Raw genomic sequence first — 19,916 nt, 5'->3', positions numbered from 1 at the left:
TGATACTTGAACATGTGAAACTGGCAGTTTAAAGCTCTAATAGAAAGAGTAGCAGAAGTATAAACCTTTTTGCCCCACCTGTCCAAGGCACGAGAATCCTTTTCAGAGGGAATAGGATTTTTAGATGAGGTGGCCTTAGCAGCCTTGGAACCCTGAGAAATAGTTTCAGGATCTGCAAAAGGGTTCTTAAATAAAAATTGATGGGAATCAGGGACTCAGGGACTCTGTAAAAATCTATCAGGCTTAGAAGGAGCAGGCGGCAAGGAATCAGGATTCAGGTTAGCTTCAGAAAAAGCATCATCCACAATATCAAAACAGGAGGAATAGCCAAAGGTCTGTGTTGAGGGAGAAAGAGAAATTCTCTAAGTCTCTTCTTGGAAGCAGAATAATCCTGACCTTCCCAATGAAAACGCTCTCTCATCTCATGTAAGGTTTCCCCAAAAGAAAAATCTTCAGGGGGAGAGGCAGAGGGAATAGCGTCCTCTGCATCAGAATCCTCATAAGGAGGAAAAGAATAATCCTGGTCAGAGGAAGAGACTGAAGACACAGAAGCCTGATCAGAGGAATCATAAGGAATATCCTGTCTAGACCTTTTTTCAGGAGGAGGGTGAGAACCCCTAATCATTGTAAGTAAATCCTCAGCCATCCGTAATAATTGCTTCTGGGTCTTGGGAGCTGTATTCTTAGAAGCTTGAGAAGAAACCCTTGGTTTAACAGGAGTCTTTGACTTTGCCTTTGTAGTAACAGTGATATGAGAAGGCCTGAAAACCCCCTCAGAAGCCGGTACCTGCACAGCGGTTCCGGACCCATCTGAAGGAGCGACGTCCGAAGGTCCTGCAGCAGATAAAATACTGGGCCTAGTTGGCTCCCCATGGGAGTCCGTGTTGGCCATCGGTTCCGAAGTGGCGGACGACAGGGGCTGCAAAAGCGCCTCACTGACAACCGCCGAACCCGAAGCTGGCTCCGGCTGCAAAGTATCCTGTTTGGACCTCTGAGGCCTATCCTTGTTCCTTGCGTTTCTTTTGAATTCCGGTTGTCGGTAAAGTATCCGACGACATCCTATAATTGAATAGTCTACCGAAATAATTCAAGGCCCAATCGTACCTACACTTGATAGTGCGAGAATTAAACCTGGCACAGAACCGACAGCAAGAAACGGCGTGGTCAGGGCCTAAGCAAGGTAGACAGTAAGAGTGGAAATCTTTATGAGGTATTTGTTTTCCACACGATATACAATAACATTTTCTGACATCGGAGGAGCAAGAAAAAGGTTTCCCCAACGGGGTACTTAGCTTGAGAAGAGAAGTAGAAAACTTCGGACCGACGACAATCAAAGCACGTTGTCCTGAATATGCCAACCAACAACTTGCGAGCTGCTTTCCACCGCACGGCAAGAAAGACGGAGAAGATGCCGTCGGCTTTATACCTCTACGTTCTGACGTCAGGGTACTTGCTGGTACAGCCGATGCCGGACCCAGACTTTGGAATTTTGTCCGACCTTGGGCTGCCTGCCGGCAGGAACACCCTACAGTTATAACTGCAACAATGAAACACGAAGAACATCTGGCAGTTTAAGGCCCTAATTGCTAAGGCTGCAGATGTATAAACCTTCTTTCCCCATCTATCCAGTGCCCTTGAATCTCTTGTCAGAGGGGGTAGGATTTTTTGCTGTTGAGGCCGGAACTCCCTTTGGACCCTGTGAAATAGTTTCAGGGTCAGCAGCAGGGTTTCTAAATAAAAATTTGTGTGAGTCAGGGACCCTGTAATATCTGTCAGGCTTGCTCGGAGCTAGAGGTAAGGAGTCAGGAGTAAAGCTCGACTGAAAACACATCATCCACAATGTCTAAGACAGGGGGTATGGCTAAAGGCCTGTGCTGAGGGAGAAGGAGGAAATCCCTGAGCCTCTTTTTTGATTGAGAAATCTTGACTCTCCCAGTGAAAATGCTCCATCAAAGTATGCAAGGTTTCTCCAAATGAATAATCCTCAGGAGGTGATGCAGATGGGATAGATTCCTCTGCATCGGAATCCTCATAGGGAGGTATACATAATTCCTGATCCAAAGCGGAATCAGAAGAAAAAGAAACCTGATCTGAAGCTTCATAATCAGTGTCTTGCCTAGGCCTCTTATCAGGAGGGGGTTGGGAACCGCTGATCAAGGTAATTAGGTCTTCAGCCATTTTGATCATCTGTTTTTTAGGCATAGCGGCCTGCGCACGTGGCTCATGCGTATTTTTTTAGCTTTAGAAGTAGCTTTTGTCTTTGGTTTTGCAGCTGTCATCGGTTTTATATAAAAATGTTGAGGCCTGAATACACCCTCAGAAGCCGGTGCCTGCTCAGCGGCTCCAGACCCATCCGAGGGAGAGACATCCATGGGTAAAATACTTTGAGTATCTTGTGGCGTGCCGGACTCCACATGGGTTTCGGTAATGGCCTGCGACTTGAATGTAGAGGGCATCAGGGGCTGTGAAAGCACATCACTGAGTACCGGTGACTGGCTTAGGCGAAGCTTCGTCGGTTTTGGACGTCGATGGTCTGTCTCTGTCCTTTTCTTTGCTTTTTTTTGTGTACTTCGGTAGTCGGATTGCTATCAAACATTTCAGGGTAGTTAAATCTGTTTCCAAAATATTTTGAGGCAAAAATATACAGACGCTTAATAGTGCGTTGGTTAAATCTAGCACAAAACCGACAGCCAGGCAAGTTGCGATCAGGGCCAAGGCAAGGAATACAGTATAAATGGAAATCCTTATGAGGTATTTGCTTCCCACAAGTAATACAATTAACTTTTTCTGACATCGGTATGGAGCAAGAAAAAAAAAAAAAAGTCTCCCCAACGGGGTACTTGGCTTTAGTGAAGACTTCAGTTCTGAAACTCGAACTCGAAAATTTCAGGAGTCGGCCGACCGGCACTTGCGAACTGCTTCTGCTTCGGGCACCACACGGCAAGAAAGACTAAAGAAAATGGCATTGGCTGCTTGTTTTATACCCCTGATGACCTGACGTCATGGAAGAGGAGACAGCAACCGACACAGAACCCAAAACTTTGGAATTCAGCCCGACTGAGGGCAACCTGCCAGCAGATTACCCAAATGTAATGACTGCAACAGTGAAACACCAAGAACATCTAAAAATGCCAGGAAGCAGAGAAATGCAAACCCCCCCTGAAAAGGGGATGGATTGGAAAATGGAGATAAGCATCCTTGAGATCCACAGACACCATATAAGCCCAAGGAAGCAAAAGAGGAAACAAAGTCTGAAGGGACAACATCAAAAAGTGGGCATCTTCAGGAATGTGTTTAGATGACAGAGATCTAGAATTGGTCTCAAAGTACCCTCTTTTCTGGGTACTAGAAACATCCTTGAGTAAAACCCCCCTCCCCCTGTGGGACACAGGCACTTCTTGGATAGCACCCAGAGTCAAAAAGCCCAGATGCACCTTTGGGTAAAAGGAGAGTTGTTCCTGAGGGAGGCTGAGGAATACCCATAAAAAGGGGGCCGGGATTTCCACACCATGAAATACCCCTGGTAACAAACAGAACCCAAGAGTTCTGAATAATCCTCAGCCAAAAAGGAAGACAGAGTTTTACCCTCAGAGTCTGGAAGATCAGAAATAACCTGACAAGCCTGAGACTGGAGAGCCAACACATACCTAGACATATGGGTCTGATAATTAACAGCCCTGAAAGCCAAGGTGTAAACCTTTTTATCTAGTCTTTCCATGGTTTTGCAGTCTTTATCAAAAGGCAGTAACATGGGTGAAGGAAGCAATTGCGAAGGCTTGTCAGAAGCTACAGACACCACTGAGGGGTCAGCAGCAGGACATTTGTACAAAAAGTTACAATCCTCAGGCACCCTATAAAACTCATCAGGTTTTTGGGAGCAGGGGGCTGAAAATCAGAAGTTTTAGAGGCATTGGAAAATGCATCCAACAAAGCAGCCAATACAACTGAAGCAGCAGAAAGTTTAGGAGATTTCATTTGCAGCAACTCATAGTACCTCTTATAGATCTCAGAGATCAGAACACAATCCCATTTAAAAGAAAATCCATCATCCTGGAGATCGTGTCCCCAAAATAAATCTCTTTGAAGGGAGTATCAGGACTGGTAGATTCCACTTTCTCTGACCCATAGTCCAAAGGGAAGGAATTTGAGAAGAATAAGCAAGGCTCATCAGAATCCAACTGTTCCTCAGAGGAATCCTGTTCCCTGGGTCTTTTAAGTAGAGTAGATGACCAAGAGGAGCTGGAACAGAAACACCCCCAGGAGGTTTCAATGCCATAAAAACACTAATACCCTGAGTGAAGGCCTGTCACTATGGATCTTTAGGGGCAAGAGAAACATGCTTAGTTTTTTTTTTATTTAATGGGATGTCTGCCTTATAAAACTTGGAAAGGTCGGACCCAGCATGGTATTCAATAATAGTAGTAGGAACTTCTTTATTCGACTAAAATAGTACAGTTTTGTACCTACCATAAATGTAGATGTCCGATAGATATGCAACTGCAGTCATAACATATGGGTTGTCCTGCCTCAGGCAGCCCTCGGTCGGCTGGATTCCAAAGTCTGGGTCCGACGTCGGCTGATGTCGCATTTCTCTCCGACGTCAGTGCAGCTGGAGTATATAAGCATCAGCCGACGCCATTTTCTTCAGTGTTTCTTGCCCCGGATGCCAGGTAACCTCCAATGAAGGCTGTAATCAAATTGGAAGACAAAAACAGGATTCCAGACAAATAAGTAAGCAATAAACAGATACACCATAACAGATATCCCCAGCTAAGAGAAACAGGGATAGGAGTGGACCCAAGGCATAGAGGGGTATGGAGGGAGGGAAAATCCGACTGCAGTTGCATATCTATCGGACATCTACATTTATGGTAGGTACAAAACTGTACTATGTCCTTCAAGAATGCAACTGCAGTCATAACATATGGGTTGAATACCATAGCTTAGCTGGAGGAGGAGGAATGCTCTAGGAAAAAGATGGTGTAGCAATCAAACCCTGCAGGACTGCCGAAGCAAAGCCTGCTCTGGATCTGGAGTATAAAGGGAGATTGTAGTGTTTGGAGAATGTATGCACGGAGCTCCATGTAGCAGCTTCTAGAATGTCTTTTGTAGGCACCCCTCTTAAGTATGCTGTAGAGGTTGCTGTAGCTCTGGTGGAGTGTGGTCTAACATAGGCTGGAACATTCTTCCCATGGAAGGAATAACAAAATCTGATGCAATGTCCAATCCATTTGGAAATAGTCTGTTTGGAAATTGCTTTTCCTTGTACTCCAGGGGCGTAAGCTACAAAAAGCTGATCAGACTTCCTACTGGTCTTGGTTCTGTCCAGGTAGTAGCGAAGTTGTCTGTGAATGTCCAAGGTATGCAACAGTCTTTCCCCTTTGCTCTCAGGATTGGGGAAGAAAGTAGGCAGGTGAATAGCGTGATTTAAAGAAACCCTGGATACCACCTTTGGCATAAAAGTAGGGTTGGTTCTTAAGGAGATCCTGTCTCTGTGAAAGATTATGAACGGTGGTATTGCCATTAGGGCCTGTAGTTCCGAAACCCTTCTTGCTGAGGTGATTGCCAACAGGAAAGCTGTCTTCCATGAGAGAAATTGTAAGTCCACTGAAGCCGCTGGCTCAAAGGGAGGTAGAGTCAGTTTTTCTAGGACAAAGTTGAGGTCCCAAGCTGGCACTGGAGCCTTTCTTGGTGGCTTAATGTTCTTGATTCCCCTGAGGAATTGCCTTAAAGGATGTGAAAACACAGGAGGATCAGTGTTATATCTAGTTGAAATAGCTGAAGCATGTATCTTTATGGAAGAATAGGAGAGTTCATTCTGTAGCATATCTGCCAAGTATTCCAGGATGAGTGGGATGTTCAGTAATGATGCATCATGTCCCTTCCTGTTATTCCAAATGCTGAATCTCTTCCATTTTGCTAAGTAAACCTTTCTGGTAGATGGTCTTCGAGCTTCTGTTAATATCCGCTGAACTTCCTTGGAGAGAGATAGATTGAGGTTATTCATGGAATCTCCCAGGCTGTTAGCTGCAGTGTCTGAAGGTTTGGATGCACTGTTTTGAAATTGTGTTGTCAAAAGTAGGGGCCATTGGGGAAGGGCCCACTTTTTGTTGTGACATATGCTCCGTAGTAGTGGATACCAGTGTTGTCTTGGCCAGTCTGGAGCTATTAGGATCCCCTTGGGCCTCTCTGCTTTGATCTTTAGTAATACTGTGGTCATCAGTGGCAGGGGTGGAAATGCAAAGATTTTTAGTGAGTTCCAGTTGAATGAAAGAGCATCTATTTTCCAAACTTGTGGATGATATGTCCTTGAACAGAATTTTTGTAGATGATGGTTGAGGTGGGAGGCAAATAGGTCTACTTCTGGCCTGCCCCATGTCGAGGTGAGTTGTGTGAAGATTTTCGGATGTAACCTCCACTCGTGTGGATCTATGAAATTCCTGCTTAGGCTGTCCGCCAGCACATTGTCTTTGCCTGGAACAAACTGGGATTGCAACTGTATGTTTAGGCTCAGTGATTTTTCCCAAAGATTCATTGTCATTCTGCAAAGGGGGTAAGAATGGGTGCCCCCTTGCTTGTTTATGTACCACATCACAGTGGTGTTGTCTGTCCGTATCAGTAGATGGCCTTGCTGAAGTTGTTGTCGAAAGGCCTCTATGGCATGCATTACTGCCAGCATTTCCTTTTGGTTTATATGCAGATGTGTTTCCTTTGGAGACCATTGTCCTTGTATATATCTGCCCTCCATGTGTGCCCCCCATCCAAGGTCTGAGGTGTCTGTGGTCATGGTCTGTGTTATCTGAGGTTTTTTGAATGACATACCTGTGTTTGCCTGGCTTACCGAGGCCCACTATAGGAATTCCTTTTGTAGGCATGGAATGAGCAGCATGGTTGTCTCTAGGTTGTTGCTGTGCTGAGACCATAGGCTTTTTAGGTACCATTGAAGCTTTCTCATGTGTAGTCTTGCTAATGGAACCAGGAGAATGCAGGATGCCATGTAACCCAGGGCCTGTAGGACTTTCCTTGCAGTCATCTGGGTGAGTCTTGCCAAACCTTTGAAATAATGAGTTAATTTCTGTTGCTTGTCTTCTGTCAGGTAAGCCATTTGAGAGGCTGTGTCTAGATTGGCTCCTAAGAAGGTTACTTGCTGGGATGGCTGAAGTCTTGACTTTTGGAAGTTGACTGTGTATCCCAGAGCCTGTAGCAATTGTATGACATAGTTCAAGTTTTTTGTCAAAATCAATTTGTCATCCGCTTGTATGAGGCAGTCGTCCAGGTACAGGTAAATTTGGATCCCGTGGAGCCTGCAATGAGCAATTACTGAAGCCAGGCATTTTGTGAAAACTTTGGGCGCAGTAGATAAGCCAAATGGCAATGCTGAGAATTGATAATGCTCTGGCCCTGCAAGAAATCTGAGGTATCTTCTGCAGCTGTGTCTGATAGGGACATGCAGGTATGCCTCCTTGATGTCCAGAGTAATCAGCCAAGACCCCTTGCCCAGCATGGGAAGGAGTTGCTGTAGAGTCAGCATTTTGAACTTTGGTACTATGAGAAAGGTGTTTAATGCGGACAAATCCAGTATTGGTCTCCATTGAGTTTCTTTTCTTGGAACAAGGAACAGTCTTGAGTAAAACCTCTGGCCTTGTTCTTGTGGAACTCTTTCTATTGCTTTGATCTGAGCAAGCAGAGAAATTTGCTTGATAGCCTCTGCCCTCTGGTTTTGTGGTAGGTTTGGCATGCCTTGTTTTCTTGGTAAGGTATGAAAGTGGAACCTGTAACCTTGGTCTATAATGTCCAAAATCCATTTGTCCTTTGTCAATTTGTGCCAATTGTCTGAAAACAGAGATAATTTTCCACCCAAGGGAGCTTCTATTTGCTCCTTGGTCAGCGGAAGTAGAGGAAAGTCATTAAGATTGTCCCTGTGGGGCAGGGGAGACCCCTGTGTCACTTCTTTGGTTTGCTGGTTGCCATTGTCATCCTCTGTAAGAACCTCTGTATTGTCCTCTTCCTCGGCCACGCCTGTTTTTACCCCTTTGAAATCTTTCAAGATTAGGAAAGGACCAATTTTTAGAAGGCCAATTCCTGCTGAATCTGGGTGGCTGAACCTGGAGGAAATCTTTGACCGTCTGAACTGATTTTGCTTTTTCCTCGATGGACTTTAACACATCTTTAGCATTAGCACCAAAAAGCTTGTTCTTTTCCAAGGGTGCATCAAGAAGTTTTGCCTTAACATGATCTGGTAGAGGTTGTTCTTTTAACCATGCATGTCTACGAATGACCGCCCTGTCATAGCTGCCCTACATGAAGCTTCCAATGCATCATATCCACACTGCAGAAAGTGATTGCTGACTTGCTGAGAATTATGTACAGCTTCCTGCAAAGACTTCCTGTCTAAAGGTTCAGGAGAGGCCAAAGTTTTCTGTAAATCATCTAACAGGTAATCCTGATATTGAAACATATGAAAGAGGCAATTCAGAGCTCTCATAGATAAAGTAGTGGAGGTGTAGACCTTTTTCCCCCATCTCTCTAATGACCTAGCTTCCCTGTTGGAAGGCAAAGGATTTTTAGAGGTGGATGCTGAAACCCCTTTAGGTCCCTGAGAAATAGTTTCTAAATAAACAGCATGGGCCCTAAAGAAATGAGAATGTGTTTCTGGGACCCTATAATATCTGTCTGGCTTGGCTGGAGCAGGAGGAAGCGTATCCGCGGTAACACTGGAGTCAGAATATAGGTCATCCAAAACATCAAGCACAGGAGGTATAGCCAGGGGCCTGTGTTGGGGCTTTTTAAGGAATGTTCGAAGGCGCTTTCTGGAGTCAGAATATTCCTGGCCTTGCCACTTAAAATGTTCCCTCATGGTATGCAGAACTTCCCCAAAAGAAATGTCCTCAGGAGGGGAGGCCGAAGGAATGGAGTCCTCTGCATCCAAGTCCTCATAGGTCTGGAAGAGCTCTTCCTGGCCATCAGAGTGAACAGAGTCCTCAGAATCTTCATCTGAAGGGATAGGGTCAGATGGTTCAACCCGGGGCCTCTTATCAGGAGGCGGCTGGGATCCTCTCTCAGGATGGGCCTGTGAACCTCTAATCATGGAAATTAAGTCTGCGGCCATAGTCATGATTTGTGTTTCAGGAGTAGGCTGAGGTAAGGTTTTAATAGTAAGGTGCTTTGTCTTGCTGGCTGCCTTAGCACGTGCATAGGCCTTAATAGACATGGCCATAGGAGGCCTAGCAGCACCACGTGCAGGAGTGACCTTATCTACAGCAATGGTCTCGGGCATTTCCTCGGTTTCAGTATTCGGAGGAAAATCTATAACTGGCGTCGGTGTGGTCTCCGGTATCGGAGGTATCGGAAATGCGGTGTCTTTGGTTCGGAGCGGTGAAATAACCGTCTCAGGGGGAACCGGAGCACTCGCGGTAGGTTTTGGCGTGGAGTCGGTGGAAGACGCGGGCCGAGGATGTCGGTCCCGGTCTTTTCGTTTCTTAGGAGTCTGCGATGTCGGAAGTTCCGACGGCATTGTATAAGCAAATTTATCGCCGAAAAAGTCTTCAGCGAACTCCACCCGGCGCCTGAGAGTGCACTTGTTGAAGCGAGCACAGGCGACACAGGCCGAGACGTCGTGGTCTGGGCCAAGGCAAGGAAGACAGTAAGAGTGGAAATCCTTATGAGGTATTTGTTTACCACAAGACAGACAATTGTTAACTTTTTCAGTAATTTCTGACATCGGCTGAGGCAAGAAAAGGTCCCCAACGGGGTACTTAGCTTTTTTGATGACTTCGGATCGAAGAATACAGGAGCTGACCTACCGGCACTTGCGAACTGCTTCTGCTTCGGGCACCGCGCGGCAAGAAAGACTGAAGAAAATGGCGTCGGCTGATGCTTATATACTCCAGCCGCACTGACGTCGGAGAGAAATGCGACATCAGCCGACGTCAGACCCAGACTTTGGAATCCGGCCGACCGAGGGCTGCCTGAGGCAGGACAACCCATATGTTATGACTGCAGTTGCATTCTTGAAGGACATCTGAGGAACATCCCTAGGCCCCTCAGAAATGATCAACAGTGGTTACCCCTGAAAGTCCATATTGGATGTCTGCAAAGCTTCCTCAGATATGCTTAAAATTGGATCCCTGCCAGCCTCCAACCTGGTCGCAGCAAAAGAATCTAATAAAACTGGGCAAACCTCTGGGCATTCACTCACCTCAGGAGAAACATCCGGCAGAGATTGAAAAGTGGAAGATTCTGACTTAGGCTTCTTAGCTGCCTTCTTCTCTGATGGCTGTCCTTCGGGGTGGGAAATTCCCACCACAGTATCTTTCACTAGAAGTTTAAGTCGCTGTTTCTCAAGATACAGTGCCAAAGAAGAAAGTCTACTACGCAGAGTTTTAGGTATAAAAGCCTGACATATATAACAGGATTTATGGTCATGAGCGGCACCAAGGCAAAACAGACATTGTTCATAGCAGTATTTACAGGGAATCCGTCTTCCACAATGTGATTTACCCTTCTTGGATGACATGAAATCCCACAAGCAGACAAAAAGACAAGTTAAAAAAAGAAACCTCCAATGGGGCACTTCTCTGCTGCGGCTTGGACACCAGCAAGGGAATGTAAGCGTTCAGACCAACAATCAAGAAATGGCATATGGACTGGCGGCAAAGAAGTTCCAAGAATGGTACATTTGGACATCACCTTTATGCCCTACACTACACAAGGAGCATACATGTGACATATGGCTTACCTTAAAGCAACTTAAGGTTTTGGTACACTGGACAGATGTTAGGCTGCCCTAGGCAGGGAATCCCTAATGTAATGAATACTGCAACAGTAATATGGAAGGAAATGTAAGGATCCAGAACCGGTCTCCAGGCATCATCTCTCTCTCTCTCTCTCTTTCACAGACAGACACGCACACACAGATGCACACAGACGCGCACAGACACAGGCACACGCACACAGGCACACACACAGGCACACACACACAGGCACGCACACACACACACACGCACACAGACACACACACAGACACACACACAGACACACACACAGACACACACACAGACACACACACACACAGACACACACACAGACACACAGACACACACACACACGACACAGACACACACACGACACACAGACACACACACAGACACACGCACACAGACACACACACAGACACACACAGACACACAGACACACACACACAGACACACACACACACACACACACTCACACAGACACACACACCTACACAGACACAGACACACAGACACAAACAGACACACAGACACACGCACACAGACACACACACATACACAGACACCCACAAACATACACAGACACACAGACACAGACACACAGACACACACAGACAGACACACACAGACAGACACACACACACACACACGCACACACACACAGACACACACACAGACACACACAGACACACACACACACACACAGACACACACACACAGACACACCCACACACAGATACACACACAGATACAGACACACACATACACCCACACAGACACACGCACACACAAAAACACACACAGACACAGACACACACACAGACACACACACACTCACACAGACACAGACACAGACACACACACACACAGACACACACACAGACACACACACACAGACAGACACACACATACGCACACAGACACACACACACACACGCACACAGACACACACACACACACAGACACACACACACACACACAGACACACACACACAGACACACACACACACAGACACAGACACACAGACACACACAGACACAAACAGACACAGACACACAGACACACACACACACAGACACACACACACAGACACAGACACACACGCACAGACACACACACACACACGCACACAGACACACACACACACGCACACAGACACACACACACACGCACACACAGACACACACACACGCACACAGACACACACACACACGCACACAGACACACACACACACAGACACACACACACAGACACACACACGCACACAGACACACACACACACACAGACACACACACGCACACAGACACACACACACACACACACGCACACAGACACACACACACGCACACGCACACAGACACACACTAAAAACATCCTTGAATTAAAATCCCTTCTCTGCTTGGGAAGGAGGAATTGGTTCCATCATCTCCTGGAGGATAATGTACTGAAGAACAGGTGGAAACAAACAAGACTGTTGTAGTGAATGAGGAATAACACCACCAATCCCTCCACCTGGAAAGGAGGAATATCCTCTCACCACCATCTATAACCTATGATCTCAGAACCCATTTGTTTGAAACTATTTACTGTCAAACAGAAAAGTAGAGATTCAAACTTTCTGGAAAGAGTGAGGAGGGAACAAGTTACCTTAAAATATCAAAGTGAATAGCTGGACTTTTCTTGGTTTTGGGGTTCCTGAATTAACACCCTTGTCATTTTGCCAACATTGGATAAGGGGTTACAGTTTTCCTTACAAATTTTGAAAAAAAGAGGGCAGAAAAATCTTCCCTTGTTTAACTTACCCCTTTTATCTCATTTTTGATCACATGTGGCAAAGGAACCAAAAAGTAAATATCTATCCAATGGAAAAAAAATAAAATGCTATTATTCACACTCTCTTGGGAAGTTCTGAGAATGAAACCAGACAAACCTCACACACTGAAAACAAAGAGCAGTGACTAGTACAACAGAAAAAAAATAACAGTTGCGTAACATCTTAGCATAAAAATTGAAATCCTACCTCTCACTGTTGCAGTATTCTTTACTCTTGGGATATGATGCAGAGGACAATCGAATGTCTGACCAGCTTACCAAGTCCTTTACACCTTCCATGCGCCATAAGTCAGACATACATCCTATGTGCAAGACATGAGGTACATATGTGACACACACGTGTCTAAAAAGACACTGTAGTGGCTGCAAAAGCTTCTGTCAGTATACAGAAACACTTCAGACGCACACCATCCCTTGCAAAAGTAGAACAGAACGGTATCAGTGGTATCTACCATGCAACACATAGCTCAGAGGTTAATGGGAGAAGGGTTGCAAGAATACTATCTGGATGGTAAAAGGGATCCAACAGAGCAACTTACAATACATTGACACTAAAAGAGCAGCCAGAACCCTATCACAGCAGCTTAGGGAAGATGAGCACAAACAAGCTAATGCTTCTGTGAGCTGAATCAAGCAACCATCAATCAGAGAGACAGACTGTTTCCAAGTACCGATTTATGGAAATGAAAAAGCCCTCACTACTCAGTTACAAACTACAGCAGCACCGCTGAGTGTGGTTCAGTGCAAGATCACACTGTAAATACCAATTTAGAAAACAAAAGAACCAACATCTCTGGTTCAATTCACGGCTGGAGTGCCTTTTGTGGAGAGTCTGTATGTCCTCCTTGAGGTCGCGTGGGTTTCCTACGGGTGCTCCGGATTCCTTCCACATTCCAAAGACATGCAGTAGGTGGACTGGACACTAAATTGGCCGCAGGTGAGTGTGTGCGTGTGAGTGAGTGGTGTAAACCTTGGCTCGAGATAATTGCCACTGCAGAAGTAACACCCCGACCCCATGTGCAAAATGGGAAAAGGGGTTGAGGATGGACGGTTGGATAGACAGAATCAACCAGCAAACAACTGGGATAGCTAATTGCGCTCATACACTTAGAAAATGTCAGCAATTAACCTTCTCCCACTACTACTACTGTTTCCAGGACTGTGTCCAGTACCTTGAAGCTCACCTAAAAAGGCTTTTTTTTTTTTTTTTTTTTTAAATACAGGAAAAAAAAAAATAATGCAATTCCTGTTTAATTGCTAAAAAAAAAAAAAAACAGTTTCAGCAAACCAAAAACGATAAACAAAATGTCAGGTACAATAAATTACTCTCTGTGAAGACAGACTTGTGCAAGTTGTGAAATTAGCTCAAAGTGTTTCAATAAAAAGGTCAACAGCACTATGTGACTATAATAAAAGAAGCACCCTCATGCTTAATTTCTATGCAGCAGCATTTGATATGTCAGAACAATTTCAGGCAGGTTGTAGACAGGTTCTCCCTAGATGTATTTTATAGCGGCAAGCGTAAATTTAATTGTCAGGTGTATAACTCATTTAATACAAATAAGAGTACTTACTGAGAGGCTTTGTTTTCTAAAGTTGAATGCTGGGTGCTGATGTGTGTGGCAGTGCTCTCTGAAGACTTGAAAGCCATGGGACAGTAAGCGCATTTATGGAAAACTTCACAATGCTTTTCTTGAATATGTACTTTCAACAAACCCAACGTCAGAAAGACTGAGCCACAATGTACACACCTAGAAGTCAAAAATATAGAAAAACTATGTGCAAGTTCATTACCTTATACATAAGTAATTTCATTATTGCCAAGATGAATGACTACAACAGGCAGGCAACATAATCCCACTGCTAATGCCTGATGGTATGCATGGTTATTAACTATATGACAAGTTGCTACTTCTAGACTGAAGGCATGTAGTCATAATAGCAACTTCAAATTCCACATATATCATTCTCTAGTGAGATTTACAATATTTTCAGGAACTTCTACAGATCTCCATCCCTCAAGAAAAGTTCAAATCCCACTTAGTTTTGTGGGATTTTCTACAGCATTCCCCCTTGCCTATGCAGGAACAGAAGTTATCAGTGCTATTTGATGACCTGAAAAAACACTGCGTGTCATCATGGACTCCTAGACTCATCCTTAGCCAGCCTCCTAGAATCCATTTTTGCCCCATGTTTACATACAGCCCAAAGTACTTGCGTATTATCGTAGCCAGATTTTGATGTCACCCTAATTCCTAAGGTTAAAGCAAAAGTAGTTTATCCTGCACTGGAAAGGGGTGTGTAAAGTCCAAATTACTTTTCTATCACATTGGTTCTGCAACAGGGACAGGAATAACGGCCAAATTCCTTCTTCCGGACAGCGTCCTTTAGCGCCGTAACTGAATACTAGAAATTAAGGCATACAGAAACAGCTTGCCAGTAACAGCAGGTATTCAGGCTTGTGATTAATGTGGTTATCTACACGTGCATTTTTTTAACTGCTTTATTTTCCTCTGAGCACATGTAGGGCTGAAGTAAGGCGTGCAAGCTATTTTTCTTCCATGCAGTGATGTCTACTTTTAAAAGTGTGTGTTTTTTTTTTTTTGTTTTGTTTTTTTCTTACAGCAATGCACACCTGACTAACAGGCTTCAGCTCAAGACAGGGTAGAATCCACGTGTTGCTTTTGTGTGTTTCAATGATTTGTATATTGGTGGTAAGCGGTTTTCCTACATTAGTACTGAGTAACAGTACAGACAATCCTAACTCCATTTGACTGTGGAAGAATCTGTGCTTGTTAATGTAATAACTGCTGCATTTTTTACTGTGCTGTTCACTTCATTTTCCATTAAGTGGTGGCGGTAAACGACGGTACCCAGGAAGACAAATTTAATTGACAACTAGTGCTGTTCCTGTTTCACAGACAAGATGATACAGTAGTGATTTGGAGTTCACACACCCCTTTTTACTTTACAACACACTCATTTCATGATAACATCAGGAATTATGCTGGGTTCCTAATTTGGTTGCGATAATATGGAATACCCAAGCCCACTTCTTTCAGTACAGATGCCACTTGTGAGACGAGCAAAAACTGGTGTTTAGTCTCTCCCTCACTAACAGTCAGTAATAACCAATACCAAAGTTACACTACATTACCACAGCATCACTCCTACATATGCTGCGGTAGTAAAGAAATTTTGCCAAACCAACCTACACATCTTACTAGATCACACAGCAATAATACTAACACAGCTGCACATCCACTCATGCGTGCTTTTACTGCGTCTGCTGCAAGCCTTTATCACTAAAGGTCCCATAATGCAGCAGCATATCCCAGAAAAATGTTGATCCCTGGTGAGTAAGATACACAAATACCACACTCATCAGACTGGCAAAGGACAGGGTGAGACATGCCTAGACAGTGCTAGAATTAGGGATGCTACTGGGTCATTTGGTTACCTACTCCCCACATACGATTATGACATTTTACTTGCCCATGTGAGAACAATTGTAGGGTTTGCAAATGTGTGTTTGCATGGAAGGCAATAATTAACAGACTTGCCTTTTTAAGCAGAGTTCACCTGCTGGACATTTCACACACAGCATATTACACTTTGGATAACATCAAGACAGCACTGCTGAATAGCTAAAAGAAATGTCTGAACTTGAGGCCTATCTTACCCTTGAAGACATCCAAATTTGCGTAACTACCGAAACCTGGTTTTACTGTAGTAACAGTAATCCCTCTTTTTCAAGGTGTACAACCTATCATGCATTCAGATCCATCTGCAAATGAAAAGCATTTCTGGAGCATTTCTCCCCGGGCCTCCGCTGAAAACAGGATCTGTGGAACCTAGTCGTACATTCCCGGTCAACAAATGTTAAATAAATAAAAAATAAATAAAATAAAAAGGTGTAGCACCTTTGTAAGCTCATCTTTTGCCAGATTCCATACAATACACATATGGAACTGTCTGATGTCCTGACATTACAACCAATTCAAAATCCCATCTATGCTGCATTCACAGCATACAGAACACTGTAACCTGCTAGAAAAATTAATCAAAGCAAATACTTTCCTTATGGGTGACCAACTAAATCAGCAAACATACTAACAACAAAAATACCTAGAAGTTTCTGGACTTTGTAAATACCTGCACAACTGACCAAACTGTCTCCGTGCCTACCACAGGCATAAATCTTCTCAATATTGTCCTCGCAAATGTTTTCCTTAACTGCACCATGTCACTTGCTATCCCCACATTAGTCTACTCTAATCATCTCACTGTGACCTTCTCTTAAAACATGCTCTGGTTGCCATAACTCTTTCACATTTGATCATTACTTCAAAACCACTTACTACTTACTGACCCTACTGAATCTCAACTGTTCTGTTCTAGCTTACCAGCAAGGTTTGTAGTGGAGGTTCCTGCTGACTCCTCTGAATTTTACTCTTTCTTAGATAGATGACTGAGGCACCGATACCCATCCGACACAAGCATAACTGCACATTTAGAATTCTCATATCAAACATTATGATAAAAAAATATATTTAAAAGACTTAAAACTGGTATGCACACCCACGCTTACCATTAGAAAATTCAAGACCACCTGCAAACATAGGGCTAAAATCAATTAAAGATGCAACCATAAAGGCCTTCTTCGGCTAGATCAGGATGCTCAGAAGTAACCTACTATGCTGTAACGGTCTCGAATAACTTCAAGGACAGTACTGATACTATTACAATTTCTCTTCCAACTTTATTCTACCAGCCACCATGCTGCCGGACCATTCCTCTTCACATCTCCCATCTCATAATCAGTCTGGACTAAATCTTTTCAGCAGTTTCCAAAACTAAAAGTACCACTTACACATTTTCTGAAAGTATCCCTGGATATCTGCTGAGAAATCCAAGTAATATAATCCTCCATCAACTCTACAACCCCATTATATCCACTGATTACATCCTGTGGTGTGTAGAAAAAGAAGTTATGTACTTACCATAACGTTCTATGTGAGTTGTTTATCTCGCCTTTATTCTCACTGATGGGTTCGGAGTCGATCCTTGGCTCAGACACGGCCGATAGCAAAGCTCAAGTTTTGCCAGTAGCTCGAGACCAAGCCCCTTATCCCACAATGCACTGCTGGAATTACCTCAGATCTTGTTTGCTGCGAATAACAGTATATTTATATATATATATATATATATATATATATATATATATATATATATATATATATATATATATACCCTTTTATTTATTTCTACCAAGAACACTTCCCGAAGGGGAGGAAGAAATACTGAATAACCAGGATGGTACTAGCCTCTAAGTCAACAGTCAGCCAGGAGGTGGAAGGAGGGAGGGACGTGAGAATAAAGGCGAGATAAAAAACTCACATGGAACGTTATGGTAAGTACATAACTTCTTTAATAAAGTTGTTAAATCTCGCCGTTTATTCTCACTGATGGGTAGCATCCCTAGCACCCTCAATCTTGGGTGGCTCATGGAAGTATGTTCTGCAGTACCGTGGAACCAAATGAAGACCTGTCCCTTGAAGCCTCATCTACTTTGTAATGCGTGATAAAGGTATGAGGCTTAGACCAAGTGGCTGCAGCGCAAATATTGTCAAGGGGCAATTTAGCTTGAAAAGCAGAAGACGTAGAGATGGCTCTGGTAGAATGAGCCTTAGGTTTGTGTGTTAATGGCATGCTCGCATTCTCATAAACAAAGGATATACAATCGGATAACCATTTAGATATGGTTGTTTTAGCCACTGGATTGCCTTTTCTGGCTTCTGAGAAGGATACAAAAAGTTGATCTGATTTTCTAATATCCTTAGTTCTGTCAAGATAAAATCTGAGCTGTCTGTGTACATCAAGTTTGTGCAGCACGTATTCCAATTTGCTAGAATGACTGGCAGCTGAATGACTTGATTGATATTTGATTCAGAAGTGACTTTAGGTAAAAATGAGGGGTTTGTTCTGAGAGATACTCTATCAGCATGGAAAATCATGTAAGGTAGTCTGATAGATAATGCTTGAAGTTCTGACACTCTGCGGGCAGAAGTAATGGCCACAAGAAAAATAGTTTTCCAGGATAAATATTTGAGATCACAAGAAGATCCTGGTTTAAAAGGGGGGGGAAGAATAATTTGAGACCGCATAAAGTTTAAATTCCAGGGAGAACAGGGAATTTTGATAGGAGGTCTCATGTGAAGAACGCCTTTAAGAAAAGTCTTAGATAATTTATGGCCCATAACATTTGAGCCACCAAACCTAAGGTGAAAATTTGAGATGGCAGCTAACTGGACTAACTGTAGCAGCTGCCACCCCTTCCTTAAAAATCTGTCAAGAATTCTAAAAAAGATGATAGCGGAGGTCGGAAAGGGTCAATTTTCTGCGTGTTGGCCCAAACTGAGAACCTTTTCCATTTACTGCCATATAATGTCCTGGTAGATGGCTTGTGAGAAGACAAGAGAATTTGTCTTGTATCTTCTGAAATTGAATGAAGCCTGGCAATTAGGGGAAGTGGATTAGTCAAGCAGTCAGTTTCAGGGACTGCCGTGAAGGATGGAGGTCCCCTGACGGGTGCGTCAGAAGGTCCAGAACTGTGTCCAGGATCTATGGATCTTCCAACAGAAGATGGTGGAGAAATGGGAAGCAAATCCGTCGAGGCCAGTAGGGGGCTATGAGAATAACAGTCCTTCCCAGCGATTTTGCTTTCTGTAAAAACCTGGGTATGAATGGGAAGGGTGGAAATGCATAAAGGAGACCCGGGGGCCAATCATGTAAAAGTGCATCTCTCGGGGGATGACCGGGAGGTGGTATTAGGGCAAAGTAGCTTCTGCGTTTTGAACTGATGTGGCTGGCAAAGAGGTCGCAGCAAGGCTGGCCCCATTTGTGGAAAATCAATTCCACAACCTGTTGTTTGAGACACCACTCGTGAGGGAGCAATATCGCCCTGCTTAGCTTGTCCGCTATCACTTTGGATTTCCCCGGGATGTGCGTTGCTAACAGAAAATGCTGGGACGACACAGTCTATTGCCAGACCCTGAGGGCTTCTTGACAAAGGGGGTAAGACTTGGTTCCGCCTTGCTTGTTCAAGTACCAGACTACTGACATGTTGTCCATCTGAACTGCAATAGTTCCTAGAGGGAGAGAGTCCTGAAAGTACTGCAACGCCAGAAGTACCGCTTTCAACTCTAGAACATTGATGTGCAGATGTGATTCTTGATCTGTCCATGTGCCTTGGGAAGTCTTTCCCTGAAAATGCCTCCCCACCCTATCAGGGAAGCGTCCGTGGTCACAGTGGCTACTGGCGGG

At 44.1% G+C, this 19,916-nt stretch overlaps 1 protein-coding gene across 1 annotated transcript in view; it reads right to left on the bottom strand.

Moving 5' to 3' along the window:
* Positions 1-19,916, bottom strand: part of ZNF592 (zinc finger protein 592) — a 1,193,995-nt gene that overhangs the window by 933,986 nt on the left and 240,093 nt on the right. Inside the window, exon 3 of the mRNA XM_044077837.1 lies at positions 14,165-14,341. Within this exon, the coding sequence (XP_043933772.1) occupies positions 14,165-14,341 (177 nt within the window). The remainder of the gene's footprint in view (positions 1-14,164; positions 14,342-19,916) is intronic.

The sequence above is a fragment of the Protopterus annectens genome, chromosome 7.part0 (assembly GCF_019279795.1).
Source record: "Protopterus annectens isolate FY-2018-M chromosome 7.part0, PAN1.0, whole genome shotgun sequence".
NCBI lineage: Eukaryota > Metazoa > Chordata > Ceratodontiformes > Protopteridae > Protopterus > Protopterus annectens.
This window is presented reverse-complemented; position numbering and strand designations above follow the sequence as displayed.